This window comes from Leuresthes tenuis, unplaced genomic scaffold, assembly GCF_036924035.1.
Source record: "Leuresthes tenuis unplaced genomic scaffold, fLeuTen1.0.hap1 SCAF_12, whole genome shotgun sequence".
Lineage (NCBI taxonomy): Eukaryota > Metazoa > Chordata > Actinopteri > Atheriniformes > Atherinopsidae > Leuresthes > Leuresthes tenuis.
In genome coordinates, this window is record NW_027325366.1 from 23,325,300 (window position 1) to 23,352,070 (window position 26,771).

At 43.2% G+C, this 26,771-nt stretch overlaps 1 protein-coding gene across 3 annotated transcripts in view; it reads right to left on the bottom strand.

The window, feature by feature from the left end:
• Positions 1–3,799: 3,799 nt before the first annotated feature.
• The window catches only part of LOC140319531 (hyccin 2-like), a 35,404-nt gene continuing 12,432 nt past the window's right edge, over positions 3,800–26,771 (bottom strand). Inside the window, exons 3-13 of one of the 3 annotated variants that reach the window (XM_072397196.1) lie at positions 24,508–24,585; positions 22,946–23,047; positions 21,529–21,708; positions 20,001–20,081; positions 18,194–18,309; positions 16,779–16,874; positions 16,022–16,138; positions 12,836–12,923; positions 12,495–12,651; positions 11,606–11,791; positions 3,800–7,841 (exon numbers count right to left, since the gene is read on the bottom strand). In XM_072397196.1, the coding sequence (XP_072253297.1) occupies positions 7,168–7,841; positions 11,606–11,791; positions 12,495–12,651; positions 12,836–12,923; positions 16,022–16,138; positions 16,779–16,874; positions 18,194–18,309; positions 20,001–20,081; positions 21,529–21,708; positions 22,946–23,047; positions 24,508–24,558 (1,848 nt within the window). In that variant the 5' untranslated portion in view covers positions 24,559–24,585 and the 3' untranslated portion in view covers positions 3,800–7,167. Of the gene's footprint in view, positions 7,842–11,605; positions 11,792–12,494; positions 12,652–12,835; positions 12,924–16,021; positions 16,139–16,778; positions 16,875–18,193; positions 18,310–20,000; positions 20,082–21,528; positions 21,709–22,945; positions 23,048–24,428; positions 24,474–24,507; positions 24,586–26,771 lie in introns of those variants that run through there. The other 2 variants (XM_072397197.1, XM_072397198.1) reach the window with 2 other exon arrangements.

Sequence of the window (26,771 nt, forward strand, 5' to 3'; positions counted from 1 at the left end):
GCTGTATTACTCAGTGACAGAAATAGTTACTTTGCATGTAATAATTTTACATACCAAACATTATTCTCAGTGTATGCAATATTCAGTTAAATATAGTACCTAGCAGTATATAAACTGGTTCAACTAGCTTTGCTTCACTATACAACGGCATATTAATGAATAAATAAGGTTCCATTAATGTAATAAGACTTCACGGTGTATAAAGGAAACTTTTATTTTAGATACATTTCCAGCAGATACTGCACTATTTAAATTAAATTTAAATTCAGGTTTCAGATTGATCACAGAAACATTTCCAGAGCGGATAAAATGCCCTCAGCACTCACCTTTTTAGAACAAGGAACTTCCCAATTTGATCCGTATCTCCTCCCCTGCAGCTGCTCAATTACTGACTGCGGGTGAACTTTGTTCTCAGATTTAGGCAGCATGTCTGAGGGAGTAAAAGAAAAGTAGCCTAGTACCAGTTGACCACTTTGGACTGGAAGAAGTATCCTTTGCTTATATGTTGAGAAGAAAGGCTGAAGAAACAACAGGCAGGGTGTTCATCTTGTCTGCCAGGAGACTTCAGTTTTCTAACACACTTCTTTAACTTTGGGACATGTGACTTTATCATGTGACACTATCTCTACCACCTCCACTTTGTAATAGCAGGACTCCAACTCAGCAAATAAATGATCAATTTAGCAGCCATGATATCACACATTTAATTTAGTACAGAGGCTGTAATTACTTTCTTGTGCTGTGCTGTTGAATGGCTCCACTCCTCCCCTCTTGTGCTCGCACCACAAATGTAATCTGCATCCACTCACGATTCACACATTTCAGGCAAAAAGATTCAGATAAACAAAGATAAACAAAACAGCAACAGCGGGAAGTTTCTGGTGGTGTTCCCCGTCAACAACACGCATTTTAAGATTGATATGTTTCCTGTTTTACAGCATGTGTTGCCAGGTGACACCTTAGCAGCATTAAGCTGAGGATCTTGTTACTACACTGAGTTTACTGGTCTAATTGTCAGGGACAACTAAACCCCTCTGTTTTCAAGATTGGTAATCAAAAACTCATATCGCTGTGGGTTTCTGTTCATCTTTGCTTGCATCTTGGTGTTCTTCATTGTGATTTACACAATTTGTGGGGTTTTTTTTATGGTGTGTATTTCGTTCTTTTCCTCTGGGGTTTGTCAATATGTTTTGCTTTTAAAGATCACATGATCCGGTTTAGTTAAAAACTCTACTACAACGTCATCTATATAGCACCTTTCCTACGGGAATGTAGATCAGTTACACAGAAGTCACATAAATTCAGATGACGATCAATATCAAATCAGTTCAAGTATAAAAGACTATGGAAGGATCTGAGTTTGCTGAGCCAGGCCTTGCTGTAAGCCATATTGAAAAGTAACATTTTTAGTATACTCTTACAGTTAAAGATCATGTCAGCCTCCTGAGCCTCAAGTGGGAGCTGGTTCCACAGGAGGGGCCTGAGAGCTGAAGGCTCCTCTTCCCATTTTACTCTTGCAACCTTTAGGAAGCACAGGCAAGGCAGCATTTGAGAGCAAGGTGATTGATTTTGAATTTTAGACACAGCCAGTTAAGAGATTCAAATATGGGAGAGCTAGAGTCTCCTTTGGTTGTTGCTGCTGAGTCACCCTGTTAATGATGGTTAACAGCAGCCCAGCCTAGAAGTATCAGATGCATGTACTGACTTTTCAGCATCCGCGTGTTACAGGCTATTCTCTACTTTAGCAAAGTTGAGCAGGTGAAACAATGCAGTCTGGAAGGTTTATTTTATGTGTGTTTACGGATAAGTCTTGGTCAAAAATAACTCTGAGGTACCTGACAGAGCTACTGTAAGCCAAAGTAATGCCATCAGGATGAACTATGAGACTGGATGATGCTGTTACGATGCTACTGAGGTATTTTGGTCCAGATACAATCATTTATATTTTGTCTAAATTTAATAGCAGGTCATCGAGGTCTTTTTGTCCATGATGCAGGCCTGTATTGTAACTAACTGAGTCTTGTTTCCCATTTTATGTTGTAGCTCCTTTACATTAACCTTACTTCCTGTTTTACTGTAAGAGCTCATTGCTAGTGCACTTCAGTTTCTGTCCTGCTTTCATTAAGCACCTGATGAGTTAGTTTCTTACCCCGTCAGTATTTAAGCTCCTCTGTACTCTGCCAGTTTGTTTGTCTCCTCTGTCGTCACCGTTTTGCTGTTCTTACCCCGTTCGTTCCTGAGTATTCGGGATTTTCTTTTGTATGGATCGCCAGCCTCAGCAACATCCTTTTGATTGCAGTAAGGAAACAAGTTTAGTTTGCTCCTCATCTCGCCTCCTTTTGTGAAATGAGTTTTGGTCCTCAACTTCCCTCTGAAACTCAATACCCTGAAAGATAATTTGTGTTTTTTTGGCAGTTTTACCTGTTATTGTCACATTTGTTGTGGAAATGTGAATTTCATACTCTATCTACCTCATAAACATCTTGGTGTTGTAGCTGTACATCACCACCAGAGAGCAACCGTCCTCCTCTACTGTGCATGCTGAATATCACATGCTGATCAGTTGCCGGTATACCAACAACTATCAGCTGAATAAATGCTTCAACAAGTCACTTGTTCTCCCTTTAGTAATTTAACCGTTGTACGGCAACAAGTAACTTATCAAGCAGAAAGAATAAGTGCAACAAGTTCAAACTGATCTAATAAAATGAGAATAAGGTGCAAAACATCCACGACAAAGTCCTGGACTCATTCACTATGATAAACTGCTCCTTTTGTGCGACTCGCAGTCCGTGTATGAAGACATTCAACTTAGAATAACAGCCCCAGTTCCAAAAAGTTGGGATCCAGTCTAGCGTAAATAAAAACTGAACGAAATACTGTCCGGATCTCATAAACCGTTATTTTATTCACAACAGAGCATAAAAACATATCAAATGTTAATATTTTACTATTTCATGAACACTACTAGCTTGTCTTGAATTTGGCAGCTTTCGATATTTACTTACACTTTACACGGCGCCCCAAACCTCTTTGGAATTTGGGCTGTGCCTTCAAGTTTGAAAAGCTGGAAGCACAGAATCGCTGGCATTTTTATGGAAAATGTAGTTATTCAGTCGATCAGTCATGTGTACGTTTCAGATCAGTTTAACAGTGAAAAGGTTTATGAGAAAATAAGAATAAAATATATATATATATATAATAATGCTGAACCACTGCAAACACAAAGCAGACGACACACACTCGGGTCCTGTACGGCACAATATTTATTCAACAATATACAGATTAATTTCTCTCTACATCTCAGACTTATCTGCAGTTTTTATATTTATCTTGCTTTCACCTTTGTACATTTTGTTATTTACAAGATTTAAAATAAGTCTTTCTTTCCATTTATACAACGTCATTAGTACAGTGTTCTCATCCAGCAGCTTCTCTCGAAGCATCTTGATTAGACTCATCATTTCTAATCTGTTTATATTTCATACACCAACCGAGCCACGGAGCAGCATACTGACAGCAGGGCTCAACATGCACCAGGTCTGGGTGGGACCTTCTCTCTGCAGGGGCATGACAAATGGATGGCCGTCTTACTCCAGCCCACATGAGAAAGGCCCTGTTGCTCTGCAGCACCACAGCAGGGTGTATAAACGGAATCATCGAAGGGGGACACTGTTAAGGGGCTTTAAAAAAAGAAAAGAAAACACAGCTGAACCGCATGTGTCCCTCCCACCCGACAACAATCGATGTACACCAAAAAAATTAACTCAAGTGAAAGAAAAAGGGGGGGGGGGGGGGGGGGGGGGGGGGGGGGGGGTGTTGCATAGAATTAATTCTGATGTCAAGAACAGAAATTTTGGTGCTGCCATTTTTAACATGTGGCTTTTTGAGGAACTCCTGAGACCTTCCAGACCCCTTAACTTTCTCTCATTTTTTGGCTTGAAAAAAAAAAACTAAAGACAAACAAAAAACCCCAGAATAAATAGCTGTACCCTTAGACTTGAACAAAAATAGCCTTGTGTTGGATGTGACATCCCATAGAAGTACTACTTTAAAGAGACTAAAACCCTGCACTGAGTGTATACACATCTGCACATCTATATATGTCATTTTGATAACTATCCTAGAGAGGTGGATGGATTAAAGTGCATTATACTGTATGAAAACAAAGCCCACAGCTATCACATGCAGGGCAGGAAATGTCACACAAGCCACAGCGACTGACCGAACACAAATCTGCTGAGACACTGTCACCTAAATGAGGTTTTACTTGAAATGTTAAAGGACTTATTGAAAAACTTGAGCTTATTTTGCCAACATGGATTCCTGCGGTTCAGACTTGACTGACAATCACAGGCTGGTGTTCATTTCCTGCCCCGATCACATGCAAAAAAACACCACACACCGAGGGATAATTTTTACTCTAAGTCAACATACAGTACCGACATGGCTGCTGGGAACCACGGGGGGGGGGGTCACTCAATGACACGAACATGTCACAAGTTTTTCAAAACAGCAAAAAGACGCCGCTCGACTCAGCGAAATACAGCAAAAAAGGTGGAGCTGAGAGCCACACGTCACAGGGATGACAGCAGACTCAAGCAGGTGAGAGCGTGAACTAGCTGCCCTCCTCTTCTTCCTCCACAGTCCAGTCCAGCAGGAGGAGGTGGGGGGGGGGAGGAGCATGTGGGCGCCAAAGAGTCGACAACGGAGACTTTTTGGCCAGAAATGTTTAAGGCTAAAGTACGCACGAGACTCGCTCAGGACCAGGACAAGCAGCTATGAGGGCTTCAAGCACGGCAGGAGCATGAGTGTGTGGGATCTTCACTGCACGCTCAACTGACTTTTTGTGTTTTTATTTTTTCCTCTCCAAATATACATTATTCATTCATCCGCGTGAGCAATACACCAACAGACAACTACAGTAACCAGACACATAATACACTGCTTTTACACGAGACCAGCAAAGTTAAGTAACAATTGTGAAAACAAAGTGTGACGCACACCTACAAGCGATTCATGGTCGAAAAAAAAAAGAAACAAGGTGAAGCTGCATCTAAGGGCACATTGAGCCAGGTGTCTTTACATCCTCTTTTTTTTTTGTCCCCTAGCTTTGAAATAAGAAATTAGGCATTTTGAATAAGACATCCAGGCTATAAACAAAAAGAGAGAGAGAAAACAAAAAATCCTTAAAGAGAGGAGGTGTAATGGCACATCTGGCAAAGACGAGGACAAGACTCGGGTTTGGCTTTCTGGCCGTTTCACACGTCCGACACAGCGGTGCTTCGCAGGGCACTAAACATGCAGACAGACAAGCATGCCTATCGAAAGTAGCCTGGGCAAGGAGCACTACGCGAGGCTAGACAGCACTGTGTGCAAATGCAGGCATTTCACAGCAGAGAAGAACTCCATGCACATGAGGATAAGAATTTAAAAGAAAAGAAAAACAAAAGATAAAAGTGCACTTCAAAATCTAAAAAAAAAAAAAACAAAGAAGAAGAAGAAGAGAAATAGAAAAGACAAGATGAGCAGGACATTTCAGATTATTAAAATAATCAGGTTAATCCCAACGTGGCTGCTTGAAATAAAACAGGAAATGTAAAAAAAAAAATAAAAAAAAAAAAAACAAAGAAGAGAAAAATAAAAACTAAAACCCTGAAGTCAGTTTGTGACCTGTATTGTAGCTAAACTAATGTGATTAAACTGAGACCAAGGCTGAGACATTTAGTCACAAACCCCCACACAAACATGCAGATGTTGGTGTCATCACAGCTGCAGTGGGACACCATCTCAGTCCGGTCGATGCTCCAGTTTCACACAGAAAGGGGGGGGGTAAATTCTGCATCTGATTGGGAGACGTGTGTCTGAGTGTCAAGCGAACACATAATGAGGTAGAACAAAATCTTTTATGAGCTTTCAAGTCAGAACCAAAACGTGATGATTGTCATGGAGGCCGATGCAGCGCAGTAACTCCCAAACGCCTCCAGAGGGCAGCAGATAACCAGCTTTGAACAAGCCACCGCTGACACCGACCAAACAAACGCCCACTGATTTCAGATGGAGACATCCATGAAACGGTTAGAAACTAAACACAAACCGGCGCTGATCGGTGCAGTTCCCCGACGCCATTCAGCGTCCGATTTGAAATGAAATCACAAAACTAAAGTCTTTTCCTCGTGTAGCTGCACAGTAACGATTTCTTTAGATTTGTCCAGTTGAAAGCTCGAGGTAAGACGAACTCTTACCACACTCCAGTTTGGTTTGACAACAAGCAAAAACGTTTGATTGAATAATTCAAATGAGGACAGTGTCGGATGCAGCAGAATAAAACGGAACTTAAAGAATCAATTGGGTTTGACTGATTTCTGCCAAGATCTCAAACATTTGAAGGAAAAAAAAACAAAACTAGCAAGAAAAAGCTTCTTTGGATCGTGATTTAAAATATTTTAAAAGGAAATTCTGTTCATAAAACTAATTCATGGCCGATTTAGAAAAAAAATAAAAATAAAAAAAAAATCAACAAGGAAGTAAATCAACAAGAACGATTGCACGTGAGCCCGGGAATGAAAGAAGAGATTCCCACATTTCTCCACATGAGCGACCTTAAATGTTATTGCTGATTCGTTTCGACTGATTCAGTCTGGAACTCAGAACTTCTGACCGACAGCTAGCGTGGGATCCTGGTAAAAACTAAAAAATTAAATTAAATTCTCTGGTCACATCCTCCCTCTGAGGGGAGTTTGTGTGTGGAATGCTCAGCTCGGTCAGATGAGAGGACGCAGTGACACGCTGGACTCTTTCACACTCTGCTGTAGCTGCAGCAGTGGGAAGTCGTTTACTACTTTTAACGTGTTGTGGTCTAAGAAACTCACCAGCTACGACCGCAGGTCACAGTTTAATGGATGCTGAAAGAGTAGCGACAAAGCTCTAGAGATCTGAAGCTTTGTTCCTACTGCCCACACGCGCACACACACACACACACACACACACACACACGCGCGCCGACATGCACCCACGCATAGGTAGACATAAATTGTTTCAGTAGTGCTGTCACAGAGAAGGGTGTTATGGATCGCTTTACGCATGTGTGTGTGCGTGTGCGTGTGTGTGTGTGTGTGTGTGTGCGTGTGTGTGTGCGTGTGTGTGCGCCATTCCCTGCGTTGGACATTAAACCTGTGATATGATCTGCATGTTGAAGCTGGGGGAGCGAGACTGCTTAGTCAGAGGTGTTCCAGGGGACAGAAGGTCCCGGGCCTCCTCTGGCCTAACCAGGTGCTCCTCCTGCAGGCTTATGGTGGAGTGGCGGTGGGAGCCCCCCGCTACAAGCCCTCCTTCCTTATCAGAGCCTCCTGTCGCCTTCCCTTGCTCGTCCTCCGATTCGTTCAGATTGAAACTCATGCAGTCAAAAGACTTGCTGGAGGAGGTGCTCCCAGTCCGCACCAGTGAAGGCCCTGCGGGGAAGCTCAGGTGCTTCTTGATGGGACTTAGGTGGATGGCCTCTAAGTTGATGCTGCCTGGGGGTGACTGCTGCCTTTGGTGAAGCCTCCTTCCAGCAGCCTGTTGATCTGCAGACAGTTCGGCCTGTTTTTCTGCCGCTCTCTCACGCTCCCTTTCCCTCTCCCTCTCCTTCTCTCGCTCTTTCTCCTTGTCCCGAGACAGGCGGGCCGTGATGGCTTTCTTGATGCTGCTACTGCTGCTGCTCAGGCTGCCGCCTCTCTGCCCCACGCCGCCGCCGGCCTTGGTGCCGCTGGGCTGGCTGCTGTTGGAGGCCCCAGAAGAGAAACCCTCGTCTGGGTCGTTGATGTTGAAGGAATCCTCCCCGCCGCTCATGCCGTCAGCATCTGAACACGTGCACGAACAGACACACACAAAAGAAAGCATGAAAGACAGACAGAAATGTGAGTGAGGCCAATGCAAAGCTGACTCGATGCTCCCAAATACCGCGATTACACACTTTTAACCTTCATTCTACGAGTCCTGAGCAGCATACTCACACAGCAGTCACAACAAGCAAACAACTAGAATATATAAAATGCAAAAGTTCAAAATCTGGATGATATTGAACTGTTTTGGCTGCTTAAAACCTGAAACCAACTTACTTAGAATGCTACATAATATGTAAATAAAACATATTACATATATATATACATTGCCTCAACTTTTGGAAAAAAGGCTGTGATAATAGCCAACATAAAAAAAAGGCTTATAAGCTAAATTAAAATAAATCAGGCTCAATTAGTAGTGTGGTGGCAGGCCATGAGGTTTCATTATCTCAGACGCTATGCACCAGATGTACAGATCAAAAGACTAAAATGGCAACCTTGAACTCCGCTCATCTGACGCAATCAAATAGAATCTGACCAGCTGGTTGTTGAGTCAAAGTGTGTGTTGAATAATCTGTCTGATAAGAGTGCAGTTTGTTTAGCAAACGACGTAAAATTTCATGATACTTACAAATCAATTAATATCTTGAGATAATTCATGGAAGTCTAAAATGCACAACACTGATATGACAGCATTTGATCAATGACACATTCTAAATCCTTTTATGGCCTCTTTCTGAAAGCTGTAAGGGGAAAGAATATGATAAATTGTGTTAAACAATAATAATAATAATAATAAAAGAGCAGGTTATTGACATCCAGTATGCAGGGTAAAGCCTGTCAAAACAAGAGACAGATAGTCAGCCGTCTCTCTCCGACATGCAGAAATGGACAAGGGAACCACAGAGAGCACCAGAAGAGGAAATGGAAGAACTGAGAAGAAAAGGTCTGGACTGACATGCACATAACAGAAGGAGAAGAAGCATGCTCCCCTGCTCATCCCTCGCTTCTCCCGCAGCGCAGCAGTCCCACAGCTGGCCTGGTGAGGCCAACCTGCCAATCTGTGGAGAGCGCTGAGCCGAGTCAGAGCCCCTCATCGGATCGATAGCTCTCCAGTTAGAGTGGACAGCCCGTGTGGCTAAACGGGCCAGTCTGCACGCCATCACACACCCTAAACCTCCGGGACTAGTTCAGGGGTCTAATCTCTAACAACACAGCTGCAACCAGTGTTCCACACTTTGGGAATTTTGACAAGAGTTTGCTTACATCTGCCAGTGCCATGCTCGCTCTGGGACTCAAGTCATTCCGGTACGCAATGCTTTCATTTTTGATGCGTTGCTTCGCTAAGTGCTAATTCAACCCTGGAGCACTTTAAAACTCTTTCTTGATGTTGTGTTCAAGTGCGACCTGACAAGCAACATTTTGGGGATGACTTAGGAGTTTATAACATATGGTGCTCTTTAAGAACAACATCCTGAATACATGCGCAATGTAAGTAACAAGGATAAAGGACATTTAGTGATTTAAAAGAATATATATCCCTGGAGGACATTTTAACAGAGAGTGCATAAGAGCGAAATCACCACCACCACGTAAGGGAGAGAATTTCCTAAAAGGTTTAGGTGAAGAAGTCATTACTATGAGCTTAATTCCAAATGAGAAGATAAATGTCAGCCGACGCTGGAGCGTTTGCTGCCACAAACTAAAATCTGCCTGAAGGGGTGTGTGTCAAATTCTAAAGGCAGCATTCCAACAGGACGATAGATCACTATGAATAATCTAACATTTACAGCAAAGTTTGGTGCTGGCCTGCAGTCGTGTGAAAAAAATTACACCTAAATTACATCTGAGGTTACAGTTGCTTATTTTCAAGACCTTTTTTTTTATTATGCTTTGATACTTTTGTTAGCCTTGGAAGAGAGTTTGCTGTATTTCACACTAATGTATGTCAGAACCTTCGTAGTTTGCTTAGCACAGAGCCTCACTGGCGGCTGTAAAGCACGAAGATGACTAATACGGCTCGTGTAAGTTGGCTAATGTGGCTAAACTAGGCATTTCATCATTTGCCTTAGGTCCTTTCCAGTACATTACTTATATAAGGTACTGATTAGCTACATATGGGATTCTTGATTAAAAAAAATGCTGGTACATGTTAGATAATATCAAATGATTCTCTTTTTGAACTCTATCAAAAGCAAAGCTGGTAGTTGCATTAACTGACTCAAAGATCCAAGCAACTTCCCAAACCACCATCGGCTCACAGTTTTTCCAAAGATTCCCCCTTTAATAGGGCAGAAAAAAAAATAAGAATTTCTTAAATATTTCAATTCTTAGATTAGCCAACTTTTTTTTTTTTGGTTGGATCAAGAACATTTTCACCGTGAAGAAGAATGGAGATGAATTACTGCTCATAATGAGGGGAAACGCTCAAAAGAAAAAAAAGAAATCGCAAATGATGGAAAATGATTGCGGAGCAAAGTAAATGCAGAACTCCAGTTAACAGATTTAAACATGCAAAACCGAAAACTATTTCAAATATGACAAGCAAGGCAGCCTCAAACTGACGGATGTGTGCTTGGGTCGTCATTCCTTTCAGCAAGAGAACATCCAGTGATTCTACACAACCAGTGGCTGATCAATCCTCTTTTTAGATAATCATAGGTCGCTCTTTACTGGGTGGCAGATTTCAAGCTAATGAAACAAATAAAATGGCCTCTTTTTTCCCACAAAGCTGCACTGAGTTCAGTGAAAGATCACGGGAAGAGGACTATATGGAGCTCAAACGTTGAACATAAGCCAGAAAATGACGTCACCTTCACTCTGACTGATGTTTCAAGATTTCAAAACAACCCAAAAATGGAAATGGACACATTCAATGAGACAAAACGGGCTGCACAGCCATGGCGAGTGGAATAACCTCTGCTTTTCAAACGATCCGACAATACTCATGTCAGTCAAATTGGTCGCGTCACTGAACACGCAAAGGTTCCAGCATTTAATGCTTTAGCTGAAATTCTTGAGGCTTGTCGAGGCGTGCGCATGCAGGACTCGTTCCCACTCACTGAGACGGAGAAAACGTGGCAAGATTAGCAAAGAGTGGAGCTTCTGGACTAAAAAAAACCCCAACAAAATGGGCGGCCTCTCCTTGCAGGCTGGCTGCAGCAGATGGGTGCTGCTGGTCTGAGACGCCACACATTTGGTGGTCAAGGGCAATATAGACAAGATATCAAGGAGTCTGTGCCAGGATTTGGATGAAAGAAAAAACAAAAAGAGCCATCTATATTCCCCAATGAAACTACGGGGAGGGGAAAAAAAAGAAAAAGAAAATCAACAAGACCAATTATCAGACATGGACAGTTGAAAGGCCCAGAGTAGAGGGTCAAGCTGCAGGCTGGGTGCTAAACATGCTCAGTGAGTGACAAGGGGAGCAATCTGAAGTTGAAGGAATGATGAGGAATAGAGAGATTATGATATGATGACAGGCCCATGCAAAATGGCCACTAGCCGCACTTCCTTCAACCCCAGAATAGGCGACTCTTCCACCTTTAGATGCGACAATCGGTAGCAATGATCTGGTAGTAGACGGGTTGTTGGCTGAGGGTCTTATAGACTGGATGAGTTAGTATACTCTGGGGAAGTGAAGAGGCAGCACCAATGGGAACGGCAGTTAACCGACTCAAGCTGAAGAGGGGTAGTAGGAGGAGGGTAGGGAAGATGGAGGTTTGAAGAGGCAGCTCCTCCAGAGACCCACTCTGCTGTGAGCATCCACCCCTGTCCCCTACCCTCAAGTGTGACGGGGGGAATGATGCTGCTGATGCTGCTGCTGCTGCGGTGGCTGTGATGCTGCCTTCCTCTTTCCTCTTTAGCTGCAGGTTCCCGGGGGGGGTGGTGGTGAAGGTGGTGCTGGGCGAGGCTAGGAGGATTGACGATGAGGCTCAACTCTGCTTCGCTTGAGTAGTCAAAACAATCTGGGAGTCAACAACACAGACGAGGAAATGTGGTTCTTTAGTAGCAGCAGGCTTCAATCAATGCGGGCCTCACCTTGAGCACAGCAGGCCTGACATTTGTTTAAATTCACATGTGAACTACAAAAATACAAGAAAATAAGAGCACAAATTAACTACCCAGCTAATCACCCATCTGCCGGGTAGAATATACAGTAGACTCAACAGGCACCATTTTACTGTGAGATTCTCTAAAACCACAAACCTTAATCTCTCACGGTGATACAAAGCAGAAAAAATAAGAGCAATAGGGAGCAGTGAGTGGCACAAGCACTTCAACACCCGGACTATGTGACCACAATTTCAAGCAATAACGACACAAAGCACCGCTTATATGATGCTAATGGTGTGAGCATTTTACAAAGAAAAAGGTTTCCTTCTCAGTGCTGAGAACACACACCGGAAAAGTCATTTCTCACCAAATAGCTCCCGCTTGTAGCCTTCCATAAGTCAGGGAAAAAAAGCAACAAACTGTAAGGTTAGATCTTAATCGTGAGTCCCCTTGCTTGCCCAGCCTACCCTGGAGTTCTACATTAATAATGAAAAAAAAAAAAGGCGGATTGTAATATACTCTGCTGCCCTGCGGAGTTCTCTCCCGCACTGAGGACTTCTCAGTGTGCTGCAGCCAAGGTAGAGTTCCCTGCTGCTCCGGGGGCTTTAGTCTTACCCTCTCTCTTCCAGCGGTGGCGTCGTATGGAGGCGGTGGTGATGGCTGAGATGGATATACGGCTGATGGTGGGTGTCACCTCCACCTGGAGCAGCTTGCGTCCCCGTTGTGCATCGGGAGCGCTTTCTGGCAGCGAGTTTTTCATGGCGTTCCCCAGCTGAGGTGAACACATGCAAATACACATTAATGAACAACAAGCCGACTAAAGCCAAGAAGATGTCAGAAAATTCAAACCCGGATTACAATTCAAATGTGGGGGGGGGGGGTAGTAATCCAGATCAGGCAAACATATCGATGGCTGGTGTTTAACTTTATACACACAGTGCCGCTGTTGGTCTTACCAGGAGAGGCTCGGAGTAAAGCTCCAACTGGGCTCTGTACACAATGTCCTCCAGAGCTTCTTGCCCCAGCTCCCATTCTCCATTGTATCTAGACATCACAAAACAAACGCACCAGCATTTAACAGCGTCACGCTGCAGACTCATTTAAATAAACAGGAGACTCTCACAGGCTTGATGTCGGAGTCACATCCCCCTGAACTATTATTAGTTACATAGAGCCTACAGTGAGGGGGGGTGATACAAGCACATATCCAGTCAGAACGGTTATTTATCACGCTTTTGGATTAGGGGGAGACCGGGTATGGTTGTAAACTATAATTCTCTAACTTTTTTATTCAAAATACCCACATTTGTTTACTACAAATTACTTCTATTTAAGACCCTGCACAAATATCACAGACCTTGTGTTTTAATCTCAAATGTATTTTTGGGGGGGTGTAACACAAGCTTGGGAGATTTGTAACACTGAAATGAAGCAAAAACAGAGGCCACACCATAGAATATGCTTGAAAAATAGATATATTAGAATAAATGCATGCTTCTGTGACTGAAACACACTATGGTTTTCCCAGGAGTGAGTTGGTGTGTGTGCGTGTGTGTGTAAACAGTCTATGAGAACACACTTGGGTAACAATATGAGTGTTTAAAGATGCTCCTGTAACCTACATTGGGAACGTCACTGGATCCCCGGTCTCTTAACTTCTGCAGCGATCTGCAGTATCTGCTCAGTGTAACATGCCATGTTCCTTTGCCACTGATCCGACTGACTTGCCCTTCTTTGAAACCTCATCAAATGCTTTTGTTTTTTTTTGTGTTTTTAAAAAAAAAAAAATTAGCTTAGCTTGAAATTAGCAGGGGGAAAATGCATCACATTCTGCCAAACCAACCACGGTTTAAATTGCTGTCAGTTATATGATTTTATTTGCAATCGTATAAGTACTAAACAGAGTTTGGTGTTGGCCACAAATATTACTTTGTTACCTCAAAATCTGTTTTTACTCAATAAAATCTGCATGTATGTGTTTCCAGGCTCGACAACTACCATAAAGCAGGAAGCGGTCAAACACTGAAATGATCATCTGACTCCTATCTCATCCCTGATTGGTAGAATTGGTGGCGTTGCAACCATACCTGGTCTCCCCTACTAGAAAACAAGTTGAAATGTCTCATTGCAGCGAGCAAACATAACCCTTTTTTAAAAGCTGTCTTTCAGAAAACTCAAGCGGTTTTTGGGATGTTGCCATCCAACTGTTTTTCCGTTTCTCTGAAATTAGAGGTGACGTTTGCACGTTCTGTACCAGTTTCAGTACCAGTGTACCAGGAGCTTTTCTGACAAATACATGATTTTGTGAGGCTGCAAGGTCATTCTTAAACAGGCTAAACTATTAAAGCATTGTTTGTTTTTGCACACACATTACTGGAAGCTATCTTTAGTTATTTATTTATCATGATGATGCCCAAGTCAAGAGAAATGTATAAATATATATATAAACATATACAAGATGACAAATGCAAAAAATAAATCTATGAAAACATCTTAAAAACAGATGTGGGCAGCTGAGCTCTTTGATCCAGTCCTGCGGGTGCAACAATCACACAGTCTGGGATAAATGCCTCAGGGTTCCCTTTAGACTCGAGATCAAACGTCTGGGATGAATGGGCAGGTAAAAACAGACTCTCTGATGTTTTCGAGGCTGAAAAAGTGCCAGACTATAGTTCAAACCTGACGGCGAAAAGAGACGTGTCCCTTTCTTTTAATTCTGATGTTCTGATGTCCCAGCACACCTTTCCCTTTGTCCTGATGTGGCATTACAGTTGCACGGCATTAGCAGCATTAACCTAAATCCCAGTGTCCTCAGCCATCGTGCGCCATCCCTCTGCATGTTTGGAGCGGTGGATTCATGTTGGTGGATGGCATGGAGGTGACCCATGGCCATGGTAGGAATTACTAAAAATACCAGTATTGCCTCCCTTTGACCCACACATACACAAACAGGAGATCGGTTTTTATTTTTTCCTGCAGTGGTACTGATTGCTTCAGCTTCCTCACAGGAGGCAGAATGTTTATTCATTCTCTCCCACCCTTCCTACCAGACTACCCTCAACGGTAGTGAATCTAGTCCCTGTCATTGCAGGGGATCCATCTCCGAGGACTACCTGTCATAGAGGAGCTATAATCCGCTCTGTAATGACTGTCCTCGTAGAGGGATGACATCACACCACGCACTGCCCACGTAACCGGTGTCTCTACACTGGGAGGTGTCTGTCCTTGTTAGAGTGCTAGCTTATGCTTTGAGAAGATTTTCACCACCGTCTGAAATCAAGACTGTCCTCATCTGAAGGAAACTGAACTGTGATACTTTATGAGGGCAAGGTGAATTGCTAAGTTATTGGCAGGTTCATAAAAGTGGCATAAAAACAGAGAAATACATCAATTAATCAACCGCAACTGTTTTATAAAAAGTAATAATCGACTCAATTTCATAAACACGACAGCTTAATCAGAGGTTGAGCTTCCATTCGGCTGTTTTTAGGGGCATTTTTAAATAAAAACGGCTACATTTTGTGAAACACAGACAACAGGTATATTAAAAAAAAATCAAATCTCTAAATATTGAAAAAGCTGGAAGAAAGCTTTATTGATGAACTGTCAGCGTGACTAACAGGAAATGGAAACAGGTTCAGCAATCTAATGACATAAGGAAGTTCCATGATGCGCACACTTTTTACCAGAACATGTCAAAGAGGATGTAGTTGCTATCTATGTTTATGGGTCTGTATTTCCATTGTTCTCAGGGCTTTCTGTCGACAGACTTTGAGTCGAGTGAATTCATTTGCAGCTTGTTTTTCCTTTTCAGCTTTCATTGCAGTGATGGTGGAAAAATTCACTCCGCTAACGCTTATTTCAATGAATTAACTGATAATAATAGAATAGTAGGAGATGTTACTCTCCATGTGTTTGAAACATACTACAAACAACTTCTCTTGATTTTGGCTGCAACAGGCAGCTAATAAGCCCTAAAAAAAGGACCACAGCACTTCCTGACACCTGACAGCAAACATAGATAGTCTCGGGAGTTGTCAGAAACCAAAAACATCAACCAGGGGTCAGAACCACAAAGTTAAGTGAATGATGTGTGTCATATAAGAGCAACTTCACAACTTGTGAGTGTTAAAGATACGTACATGGCGTGATAAACTGCTGTCAGCATCTGCACCATGAACTCCGGGTCCAGCAGCACGCGATTGCAAGGTTCTCTCCAAAGCTTCTGCTGTTGCCGGGGGAAACCACATACACACAACCTGTGGAGAGATGTGGTTTAGTAAGAAGAATGAGTTCAAGATGCTCCCTGTAAGCATAAGAAGCACGTATCACTTGCACCTGTATGAGAAGAACAACGAAAGGGAACTATCAGTCACTTCCTAAGCAAACAAAACTAAGAGAAAGGAGATAAGGAGAGGAGATAAATTTGCATTGTTTTCCATCATTAGACGACAGGAACTGGGAGAGTTATAGTCCGCTCTGCTCAACTCTGAGCTTGCTTCTGGCGTTGTCTGTCTGTTCGCTCACAGTGGGCAGAGATTCATATCCTGAATCGTCTGCACGCTGCAGTGGCTCCGCTACAGATCCTCACATTGTGAATTCCACATTGATCCTTTCTCCAGGGCGTCTCAGTGTTCTAGACAAAGACAGGTGTCCAGCAGTTTGGTTTTCATTTGGCCAACCACAAGAGCTGATTAGCTGATCTTTAATGAAATTGCACTTGTCAAATCCTGCAAAGAGGACCGTCGGGTGCTGAGGTAAGTGCACGGCTGAAGGGAAGAAGATGTGATTGAGTCACAGCTTCAGGCGAGTAAGTAAAATAAAATGTAAAAGAGGGGAGGGTGGAATTGGGCACAGAAAGAACAAAAACACACGTGCATTGCGCTCGTGTCTCCTCACCGTGAGCTCATCCTGCAGACCGACTGATAGGAAGACAGGGGCATGTAGACGACAGCAGAGTTGTAGCAGAGCATCAGGAAACACAACACCTCAAACCTGGAAGTGCAGAGAACAGTCAGAGACAAACACAGCGATACCGACTCTAATTACAGTGTAATTAACCAAGCTAAAGAGAGAAAAGATCAACATAAGCAAATAATTAACCTAATCTTGAACATGTGTTTTTACTGAAGACAGTTATAGAGAGTTGCTCAAGAAATTCATCAACTCACTGAGCTCTTAAAGATTATGAAAAACAAACTGGTTTAGGTTTGTTAAATGTCAGCCAGTGCATTGCTTACTTTGTGCTGCGTGCCTAAATATACTGGAGTAACAACACAGCGCATTAGTGATGCAGAACCAGGTCAAAAGCAGACTGTGTGAGACTGAATTCAACTCGGGCTGTGCTGGTATGATATTCTGCGATAATGTATCCAAACCATGCACTCGGGAGTGGCCCGACATTGTGAAGTTAAGTAAGAATGTGTGACCAACAGTTAACCCACGACCCCTGCTCTCTGCATGGTTACGAGTTTGTGGAGGTACTGATCGCATTTCTGCAACATCCACAGTGGGACTGACCTCTGAGAGGATAAAACAATCTAACATTTTTGGATATGTGTTAACAGAAGAAAACTAGAGGGTGGACCTAGTGTGTAAATGCCATAACCGACAGTGTTATGTTATGTTAGGGGGCGCGGAAATCACTTGGCCACCACCTCTCAGTAGCTTTGGATCATTTTCTCATAAGCACTATCTCAGGCCCAGTCACACGAACAGATTTACAGATAAGTTATGAGGCCTGGCCTTGCTGAAATCCACTCAGTAGGTTTATGATGCTCTTTTTTTTATTGTAGCCTCACAGCTCTGGACCACCCAAAGGATGACCATAGTGCCGACCTCACACCGTAGCCCAGGTGTCACTCTCAGCATATATGTCACTACAAATAAACACATGAGCACCTCTGCTCATTTCAGTGCTGCAGAGAACCTTTTTTTTTGGCAGGAATTCTGGCATGCTTCATTACTATGCTGAGATTATCATTCATCCACAGCAGCAGAAAGTGTGCGAGGGCCAAAAAAGCTCTCAGGCTTGCTGAGTCTAGCTGCAGGAGGCTGATCGAGCATCAAGGATTATGGTCTGATTATCTTAAAAGAGTGTTTCTGAAGCAGCTATATTTCATGCAGCATAAAAAAATATAAGTGAGAACGATGACATCCACAGAGCTACAGGGTTTGAATGGTTGATGCCACATATGTCTGCAAGATGAATCGACAAACCCGCTCCCACTGCCCAGAAAGAACACGAAAACAAAGCATTAAACCCGCACAACTACTGAATCCCACACAAACAGCTGTTTAAGTTGGTGCTGTACCTGTTCTGTGCTGTGAATGTCTCTCTCTGAGGGTGGAGGCCGCTGTACACCACTCTGATCAGGTCATGTTGACAAAGAGCCCCCTCTGTCAGAGCCATGGACCCCAGACTGGAAGGCTATACACACACACACACAAAAAAAACCCTGTCAATTTACATTCAGGTCGTTTTCTTTACAGCTTTTAAAACATGCTCTGAACCACAAGTGAATAATAGCACAATGCCAGTAAGTACAGATGAACTTGACAGATAAACCTGGAGCTTGGGGACAGAAGCGCTAAGATTAATGTTCACATTTTTCTTTTCTTAACAGTTAAAGCGTATTGTTGCCGAACATCTTCAAGGTCCTCATGTTTGACTGGATAACTGGGTGTCTTATATTGCTTTTGTGGCAATGACTTTAGACGTAGATTTTTGGCAATAAATTTTGGCCAAAGTTTTCTCTTTCAACTTCTTAATTCATGCTTTTTTTATTTTTTATAGAGACTCTCCAAAGACTTCTGCACACCGCTACTGAAGCATTTACTGATGCAAAAATAGCGATTTACTGAGGGGGGGGGAGTTACCTCATTTGGGTGGCGTACCACCTCTGCTGATATACCCCACCCACTGTCCTCAGTTACGAAACATTTATTTGTATAGCCTCTGACCATCATTATCTCTCTTCAGAACTCTGACCTCTGTACAGCCAAACGGTTCCCATCTCCCGCACCGTTATCCCTGCCCCCCCATTCGTATGCTGTGTTGTGTCAGACCAGAGACACAATTCAACTTTATGTGGCAGTTTTCAACCATCTGTCTTTCATGAGGGCAATGGAAAGAGGAAAAGATGCATATGTGGACTGAGTGAAACCTAAAATTGTGTCCCAATGAGAATATAGAATTTGACAGAAGCCTCCCAGTAACTTGTGTGACTCTGTGCAAAAAGAGCACAGACAGGCAGATGGATTAATCAAAAAAAAGAAACAAAAAAGGAGAGAAAGGGAGACTGAGGTGTATGTTAATGCTGGAGGCAATTTAAGAAAGCCCCGTGAAGTACTGAGCAGTACCACAGCCAAGGAGGCTCGTTGTGATTTTATACAAACACACACACAAGATAACTCTCCTCCTGCCTCCATGCTTTCATCCTCCTCTCAGCGTGAAGGGAAGAGCTTCCGAAGCTTATAATTACCGAGATAAATCGCCTTCAGCACATGCCACACACTAATCTCATCAAACACTCACACACACAGAGATGGGCACCAAGCGAGGGCCGTCATGCTGCATGAAAATATTAACCGTGTTGGTAAAAAGGCCAGAAAACATGGCTATTAACCCTAAATGGTCCGAGGTCAGCACGTTCCGTTAAACACTGTAAATGAACATCAAGGTCAACACAACGGTAAATAGACAGCGTGCTGCAGCGAGGGTGCACAAAGCCAGCCTGATGGAAACTGTGTCACAAAGAGAAAGAGCCAAATGGACGAAAAGAGGAAGCAATGAGTCCAAGTGCTCTCATTTTAATGTCAAAGAACTCAACACTCACATGCATTATTAAAAGTTACTTTTTGATTCAATCTTTGAACAACACAAAGACATTACTCTGGAAGACGGGGACGAGCGCACAGTCGAACCATCACGGCGAGGTTAATGAAAATAAACCTCCCGTAGTGCTGGGACGCCGCTGAGGTGCCATCTTTCAAACGGCTACTTCAATAATTCTTTCAGACATAATGAGGATGGAAGGAGATGAGAAAAGAAAGGAAGACTGAAAGGAGACAGTGGCTTCCAAAGAGGAGAGGTGTTCCACAACATGGCAGAGATCCTACCTCGTGATATATCGATGGCTTTGACAGAGATGGGATTGTGAAGGAGAGGAGCTTGCTGTTGCCATCTTTGTCGACAATTTCCTGCAAAACCAAAAGGAGGGAGAGAGAGCAAACAGGAAACCTGCGTTAGCAAGGGAATGTGGCATGTAAGGATCAACAGTCAAGTAAGCATTTCTTGTTTAAATCAAAAGCTTGTGTTTGCCTGACATGAACGAACCCAGCTGACCTCTCCTTTGAGGAAAAAACATTACCAGCACACAGTTGCCGACTCCCTGCACCACCTCTTATCCCCCCTGAGATTGAGCAGGTGTACGATCATTCTGTTTGTGGATGTTCAATACAGATTAAATGTCACAGCCAGCACCCTGTCCACTCAACTCCACTTTCACACCGTTTTACACACCGCAAAGCTTAACGCATCTCTGAAAATTGTACAATTTCTTTAAGTGATGCCTGATTGTCTCCCCCAGTCTCACTCGCCACCGAAACGATAAAGTATATTCATGGAGATATAAAACTTAGCGGCTTTGTTTTGGCAGAAAGTGCTGATTTTGCGCCGTCATCTGCCATTGGTTTAGAGCAAAAAACAGTTACACACAACTGATAATTACTCACATGGAGTGTTGGAGTTATCCAAGCGTTTTTCCCCCCCTAAATGTATGGATGACAGACATTAAATGATCTCTCTGGGATTATAATATTCATACTTTATCTAACCCATTGTATTTGTTCCCTCACTTTGCAAAGTTCATTCTTTCCTCTCTCATCAAGGTTTCAGAGTGACGTATCCAACAGGTCTTATCAATTTAGTTTCACTTGACCTGAGTGGACTGTTGGTTGCTTGTTCTGCCCTTTGCTGGCCGACATTAGACCTCTGAATATCTGATGGAACTGCTGAGAGCAAGCCTGTTTATCAGGACTTGATCATCGATGGAGAGGTCTGTGAGCATGTGCTGTATGTGTGTGTGTGTGAGAGTGTGTGTTGAGTGGTGCAGACTCAGAGGTATAAATTATGCATGAAAATGCCCTTAGCTGTGCTGGCTGACATGCTCTATCTATTGATATCTCTTGCTCTTTGCACATTTCCCCAAGAGTGTTTCCTAGCCATGCAGACTACCTCAGGCCCAGCCATTAAACGGGGTTCCCTGGAGGTCACCTTGGAAGTCAACAGGCATAAAACCTATCCAATGTTGCTCCTCTACTAAGTCTAAAAGACCAATGAGCAACAGCAAAGATCCATTTAAAGTTGGGCTCATGGTTGATTAAAAACCATAGAGTATGTTTCAAAGAAACGTACAGGCCAAACATATGACAAACACTTACATTCATTCATGTCAACCAGTAAAAAATTGACCTAATATGAAGTATTTCTTCTTACAATTCTCTGACTGTAAAACTAAAATATAATTATTTGGTCAAAGCAGCTCACTTAAAGACAACAGCAGTAATTGTCTGACCTTTCAGCTGAAAATACCAGCTGCAGATCAGTCTTTCACAACACCTCCATGCACAAAGCACTGAAACCCACCAGGTTATACATGCCCAGGAGGAGGGCCTCGATGCAGCCATTGCTCTGACGATCCCTGCTGGCAGTGATGCGCAGATAAACCCACACCAGCTCAGGCAGGAACTGCAGGGTGAAGCGTCGCAGGCGGTCTTCGGAGCTCCGGTACAGCTCGAACAGCTGGTGGCACACGGGCTCCAGCAGCTAAAAACACAAGTGGGTTAAATGCAAAGCAGCGCAAGAGGGAAATCTTTGTCGTGTGCTTCTTAGGCTCTTCTAAAAAACCTCCAGTCCAGTGTTTCGGTTTATTAGGACACAAAACAGAACTGCTTCGGGATTATGTCATTCTCCTGGTGCGATATGTCAAAACGTTTGATGTTAGAAAGGGGCCAAAAGTTGTCAATGTTTCCAGAGTACAGAGGGAGGTGTCTGTAAGCAGAGGGGTGGGAGGTGACTCACTACAATGAAAGCCAGGGCAGATGGAGTTTCAGGGGAGTCTGTGTTAATACTGTCCAGGGGTCAATGGAGTGAGTGCCCACGCAGCAGTGCTGTGTACCAGTTCCTGTGCGTGTTGTGTACTGAGGCTGATTGGGAAACAAGCAGCAACTCATTAATGAACTTGGCAAAGGCTTTGCCCTCTATGCGCTCAGCAAAAATGGAAAGAAAAATAAATAAAAAAATAAAGCAACCAAATACAAAAGTCGGTCCCACTTTGCAATCCCTGCCCCACCCTCTGTACAAACATGTGCACACACACACACACACACACACACACACACACACACACACACACGGCATCACTCGTTTCATCATCAATGGGATTGTGCAGCTGGACTGACAGCACTAATGGAATTTAGATCCCTGGATGCTTCACACTGAAATTTGACTGAGCAGTAGGGGAGGAAATGGTGGCAGACAGAACTGGATACACCTACTGAATCAAATGTAGCTCCAACCACACTGAGTGCCTCAGACCTTTGCTCAAAAATTGTGCAGTTAGGTCCTTCAAAATAAATAAATACTTCCCATTTCTGCACAGGATTGGGGCACATCTGTAAGTAGAAAGATAACACTGGGGTGCTTGTGTATTGCAGTCTGATTGTGGGCAGCAGATGGTCGAGCTTGCTTTTCAAAGCCTGTGTGTGTGTGTGTGTGTGTGTGTTTCTACAGCACACAGGGAACAGTCTGTACAACCGCACAGGTGATGTGGCTGCCACGGCTGCCACGGCTGCCACGGCCGCCGCGCCCTTTAATCATAGTCTCGCAGAAAAACAACATAAGCTTGTGATGTGTTTTTTTTTGTGTGTGTGAACACGGACCCTGAGGACAGAGTTGTGTGTCGCTCTCTTACTCAATGTCAACTGAGACATCGTCATGTGAGTCACAGGGAACACAATGAGCAACAGACACAGATTCTGTGTGTGTGTCCTCTGTGTATCACCTCGTTGTTGGGGTCCTGGATGACTCTGTAGAGCGCCGGCACCAGGGACTTCTTTAGATGAAGGCTGCCGGCGTAGCTGGGGATGCGGGTGTCTGGTAAGGACTGGAGCAGAGAGAAACAGGGGGCTGCTGAGCACACTATTTTTAACATTTCCTGCATAAGATCAAAAGTGTAACACATAAAGCCTACATGCAATGTTTTTAACATCAGACATTGATGTCAACTGTAAACAATGACGGCAAGCCAGCAAGTGCAAAACCAGGACCACGAAGCTAAAACAATCACATGGAATTCTACCATTGTGTAATGCATCATTCAAAATGTAGGTTTTTTTACCTAAAAATAAACAAAAACAAAAAAATCCCTTTTTCAAGGCAGCTGAAATAACAGTTATGATGTCTGATGGACACAAAATATCCTGGGGTGGTGTTTGTCAAACGGTCAAGACTACAGATGGCAGATGGCAGAGATAACCTCTCAGCGGGGCGCTCTGCAGCAGACCAGGAGCCTTGTGTTCTCTCCTGAAAATGACCACTCTCACCACGAGTCACACCAATCCGTTTTCATCCTTTCTCTAGTTCGGAATTGTGTGCTCCCCCCCTTCCACCCCTATTAACTCCAAAAAGCTATTTCATTTTCTTAACAGTAGAGGCCAGTGTGATTCCCAACCTTTCCCCCCTTTTATCTCGATGTTAATGATGATGACATTATAAAAAAAAAAAAGAAAAAAAAAAAGGCATCAGGATAACAAAACTGAAGGTTGTCATCCGTCATGTGACTTTTCTTATTTGCACCCAGAAATATATTTCATAGTTTAGTTTGAACACACTCATTAAGACCCCACAGGCTGCATGCGGACTATGAATAAAGAAAATGGTTGAAATCTAATCTGCCGTACGACCAAAAGTACAGGGATGATTATTCACACCAGCCTGCAGGTTCCCCTTCGACACTCTTGACGTGTCTCATGATATCTCTGAGATCAGAGGAATCACTGTGCTCATGCAGACATATAACTCCATGGAGGAGAAGTCAGACATTGAGGACTGTGTTGTGGTGGACTGGGAGAAAGCGGTTCCACGGTAACGAAGATGACGATATAGAAGTTTGCGGTGAGTTGGATGTTGACCAACCAAAATGCTGTGGCTCAGTGAGAAGAGAAAATTACATTTCAGAGGATCCAAAGAAAAAAGGATTAGAGAGGACGATAGGGACCAGGAGTAGATGTTTAGTTATAATTACAACTTGGAAAACCAACATGAAGTTGACAAAGGTTAACGAAGGTGTAAGCCTGTCTGATGCTGATAATGTCGGCTGTCTTCTGCCTGGAGGATCCATTTCCAGTGAAAACATGAAAGAAAGCGTGAGAAAAATGACCAAACAACTTGCTCAAAATGACACGCCTGGCCACAGTTCTTACCTCTTCAATTCATTTAGTGTAAATTTCCAAAGGACAACGGTGTTAAAGCTGTAACGTACAGACATCTCCACGGTTCACACAGTGCATCACAGGTGTTACACCCACAGGAAAGAGACAGGGGGAGCAGGGGAAGGGCCTTTACCTTGAATTCGGAGAGCCATTCTTCAACAACACCGCGCTCTGAACCCAGCATCTTTGTCAGAGACACCCGCTTGGCTGCCTGGTGGACATGAGCAGACGGGAGAGGAACATGCAGAGACAGGAGGAGAGCAAAGGAGATGAAAGATTAGTTGGAGGAAGAATGGCAGCAATCATTCAGACATGCAAAGACGTGACGGAGGCCGAGGTCCAACGTTTCACAGGTCTCACATGTGTGCTTCACTCCAACCATGTTCCAGAAAGCGCCCAAGCTTCTCCTACTGAGCAAGATGGATCATTCTCCATCCCTGTGAAGACTCTTTTAACTTAGTTTCTGGTGTAATTCGAGACAATTCAAAGTTTCATTTAGAAAGAATGAAAATATTCACAACTGAGTTGTATTCAGTCTGTGTTTAAGTTGACACATAAATCGATGCCGTTCTGTTCCCAAGCGAAGCGTCAGCCCGGTATAATCCAGCTGCCCAGGAGCACAACATCCAGGCAAATGATTCCAATGCCCCCGTAAAAAGGTTTGCGTCTCCGGAAGGCAGACACAGGGATCAGCCACAGTCCGAATCCAGACTGGAGGTAATATTCAAAAGGGACACAGCAAGCCAAAAAGAACAGAAATAAAACAACCCTCGATTATGTAATGGCAGATGCACACTGGAGCTTACTATCGAGGCCATCCATTCTGATGAGATGAACAAAAACGTCCTTTAACAAAGACTACAATGATCAGGTTACCCTTCTCCACTTTTGGGAAAGAAAAGCAGAAAACAAGATGTCCAACAACTGACGGCCTATTGGGAATAGAAACTGAAATGTGTCAGCAACCACTCTCACCTGAATAGAACATCTTACGTCAGTTATTTTCTTAGCTTTCAGTCTTACTCTGTGTGCTCTCATTCTAAAGAGGAAAGATCCCCCCCCCCAACATTTCATCAGCAGACCGATGCTCCTCTAAAACCAGCAAACAGATTCTCATTTCCACACAGCTTAAGTCTTTCTACCGAATAACATCGAGCAACATGTGACAGAAAAACGCCGTAAATAAAGTCACTGCTGCTGTATCTGGGTCAGTGTTCGTTAACTTTCCACCGTGTGTAAGAGAATAATCCTCGAGCGCAAATATGCAGACACGACGTGGCAGCTGTGTGTGGGCAAAATTGGGAATGTAGTTCTGCTTATGTCTCAGAAGCCTGAGAGATTGGAAAACTGCGTGCATGCACTCCTAAAGCTTTCTCCGACAGTAAGCCACGGCGTTGAGGCACGTCCGTTTCATCGAATTTGTTAAACCTGGATCACTGTAGGCCAGACTCGCTGGAATCGGAAAAAATATATTTTTCGACATGACTCATACTAGTGCAAACTGAACATTTTATTCACATTTTGTTATGAGTCAGACTCACATGTCAATATAAGCACAGTTCAACACGATGATGTGCTTTGTTATTTGATTGTAATTGAAAGTCAGACCAGTAACAAAGAGCAAGCGGGTCATCTTGTATGAGTTTCAGAGATCTTTTGTTGAGTTTCTAAACATCAGTGCAGGACTGCTCCATTTCGATCTTAGTGGTAGAGCGTTCTGCTACAAGCTATTCATTTCTAAATGGCACGTGATGGCCTGCTGCGAATTTGTCTGAAGGTATCTGAACATTTCTCACACCATGGAAAGGAGAGGAATCCTCCAATCCTGACTGAGATATTTGGCTCAGGATCATTCTGTGTGGGTGCTGCCTGTAACAGGTGCAAGGGGTGAAGTCAGTATAAAGGATATGGATGCTAAAAAAAATAAAACAATCTAAAGCAATTTCTCAGGATCTCAGGCTTGGAGAAGGTTTTACAAGGAAAGGCGTCTCGAGGTTTTAAGGCCATTCGCAAGAAAACTTAATTCCGTCATTCTTGCCAGAAGTGCAATAACTTGTGTACTGAATACTTGTTCAAATGTTACATTTCTGTTTTTCAATTGATTTAAATGAACAATGCATGTAGATTGAAGTTATTTCTAAAGATCGGTGTGACGCACGACGAAAAGCTGAGAACTTTCCATCAACGCTGTATAAAAATGAAAGTGAATCATGTAAAGCCCCTAAGTTTCATTGAGAAAAGATGAGTGACAGTAAACCATGTGCAGTGCAAAATAATTTCTATAGTCAAAGAAAAGTAAGAACAGCTCAAATAAAATCGAGCAAGGCGCAAGCAAAATGTATTATTCACAAGTTTCCACACTAGTTCCATAATAAACACGCAGTTGTTCATAGCTTA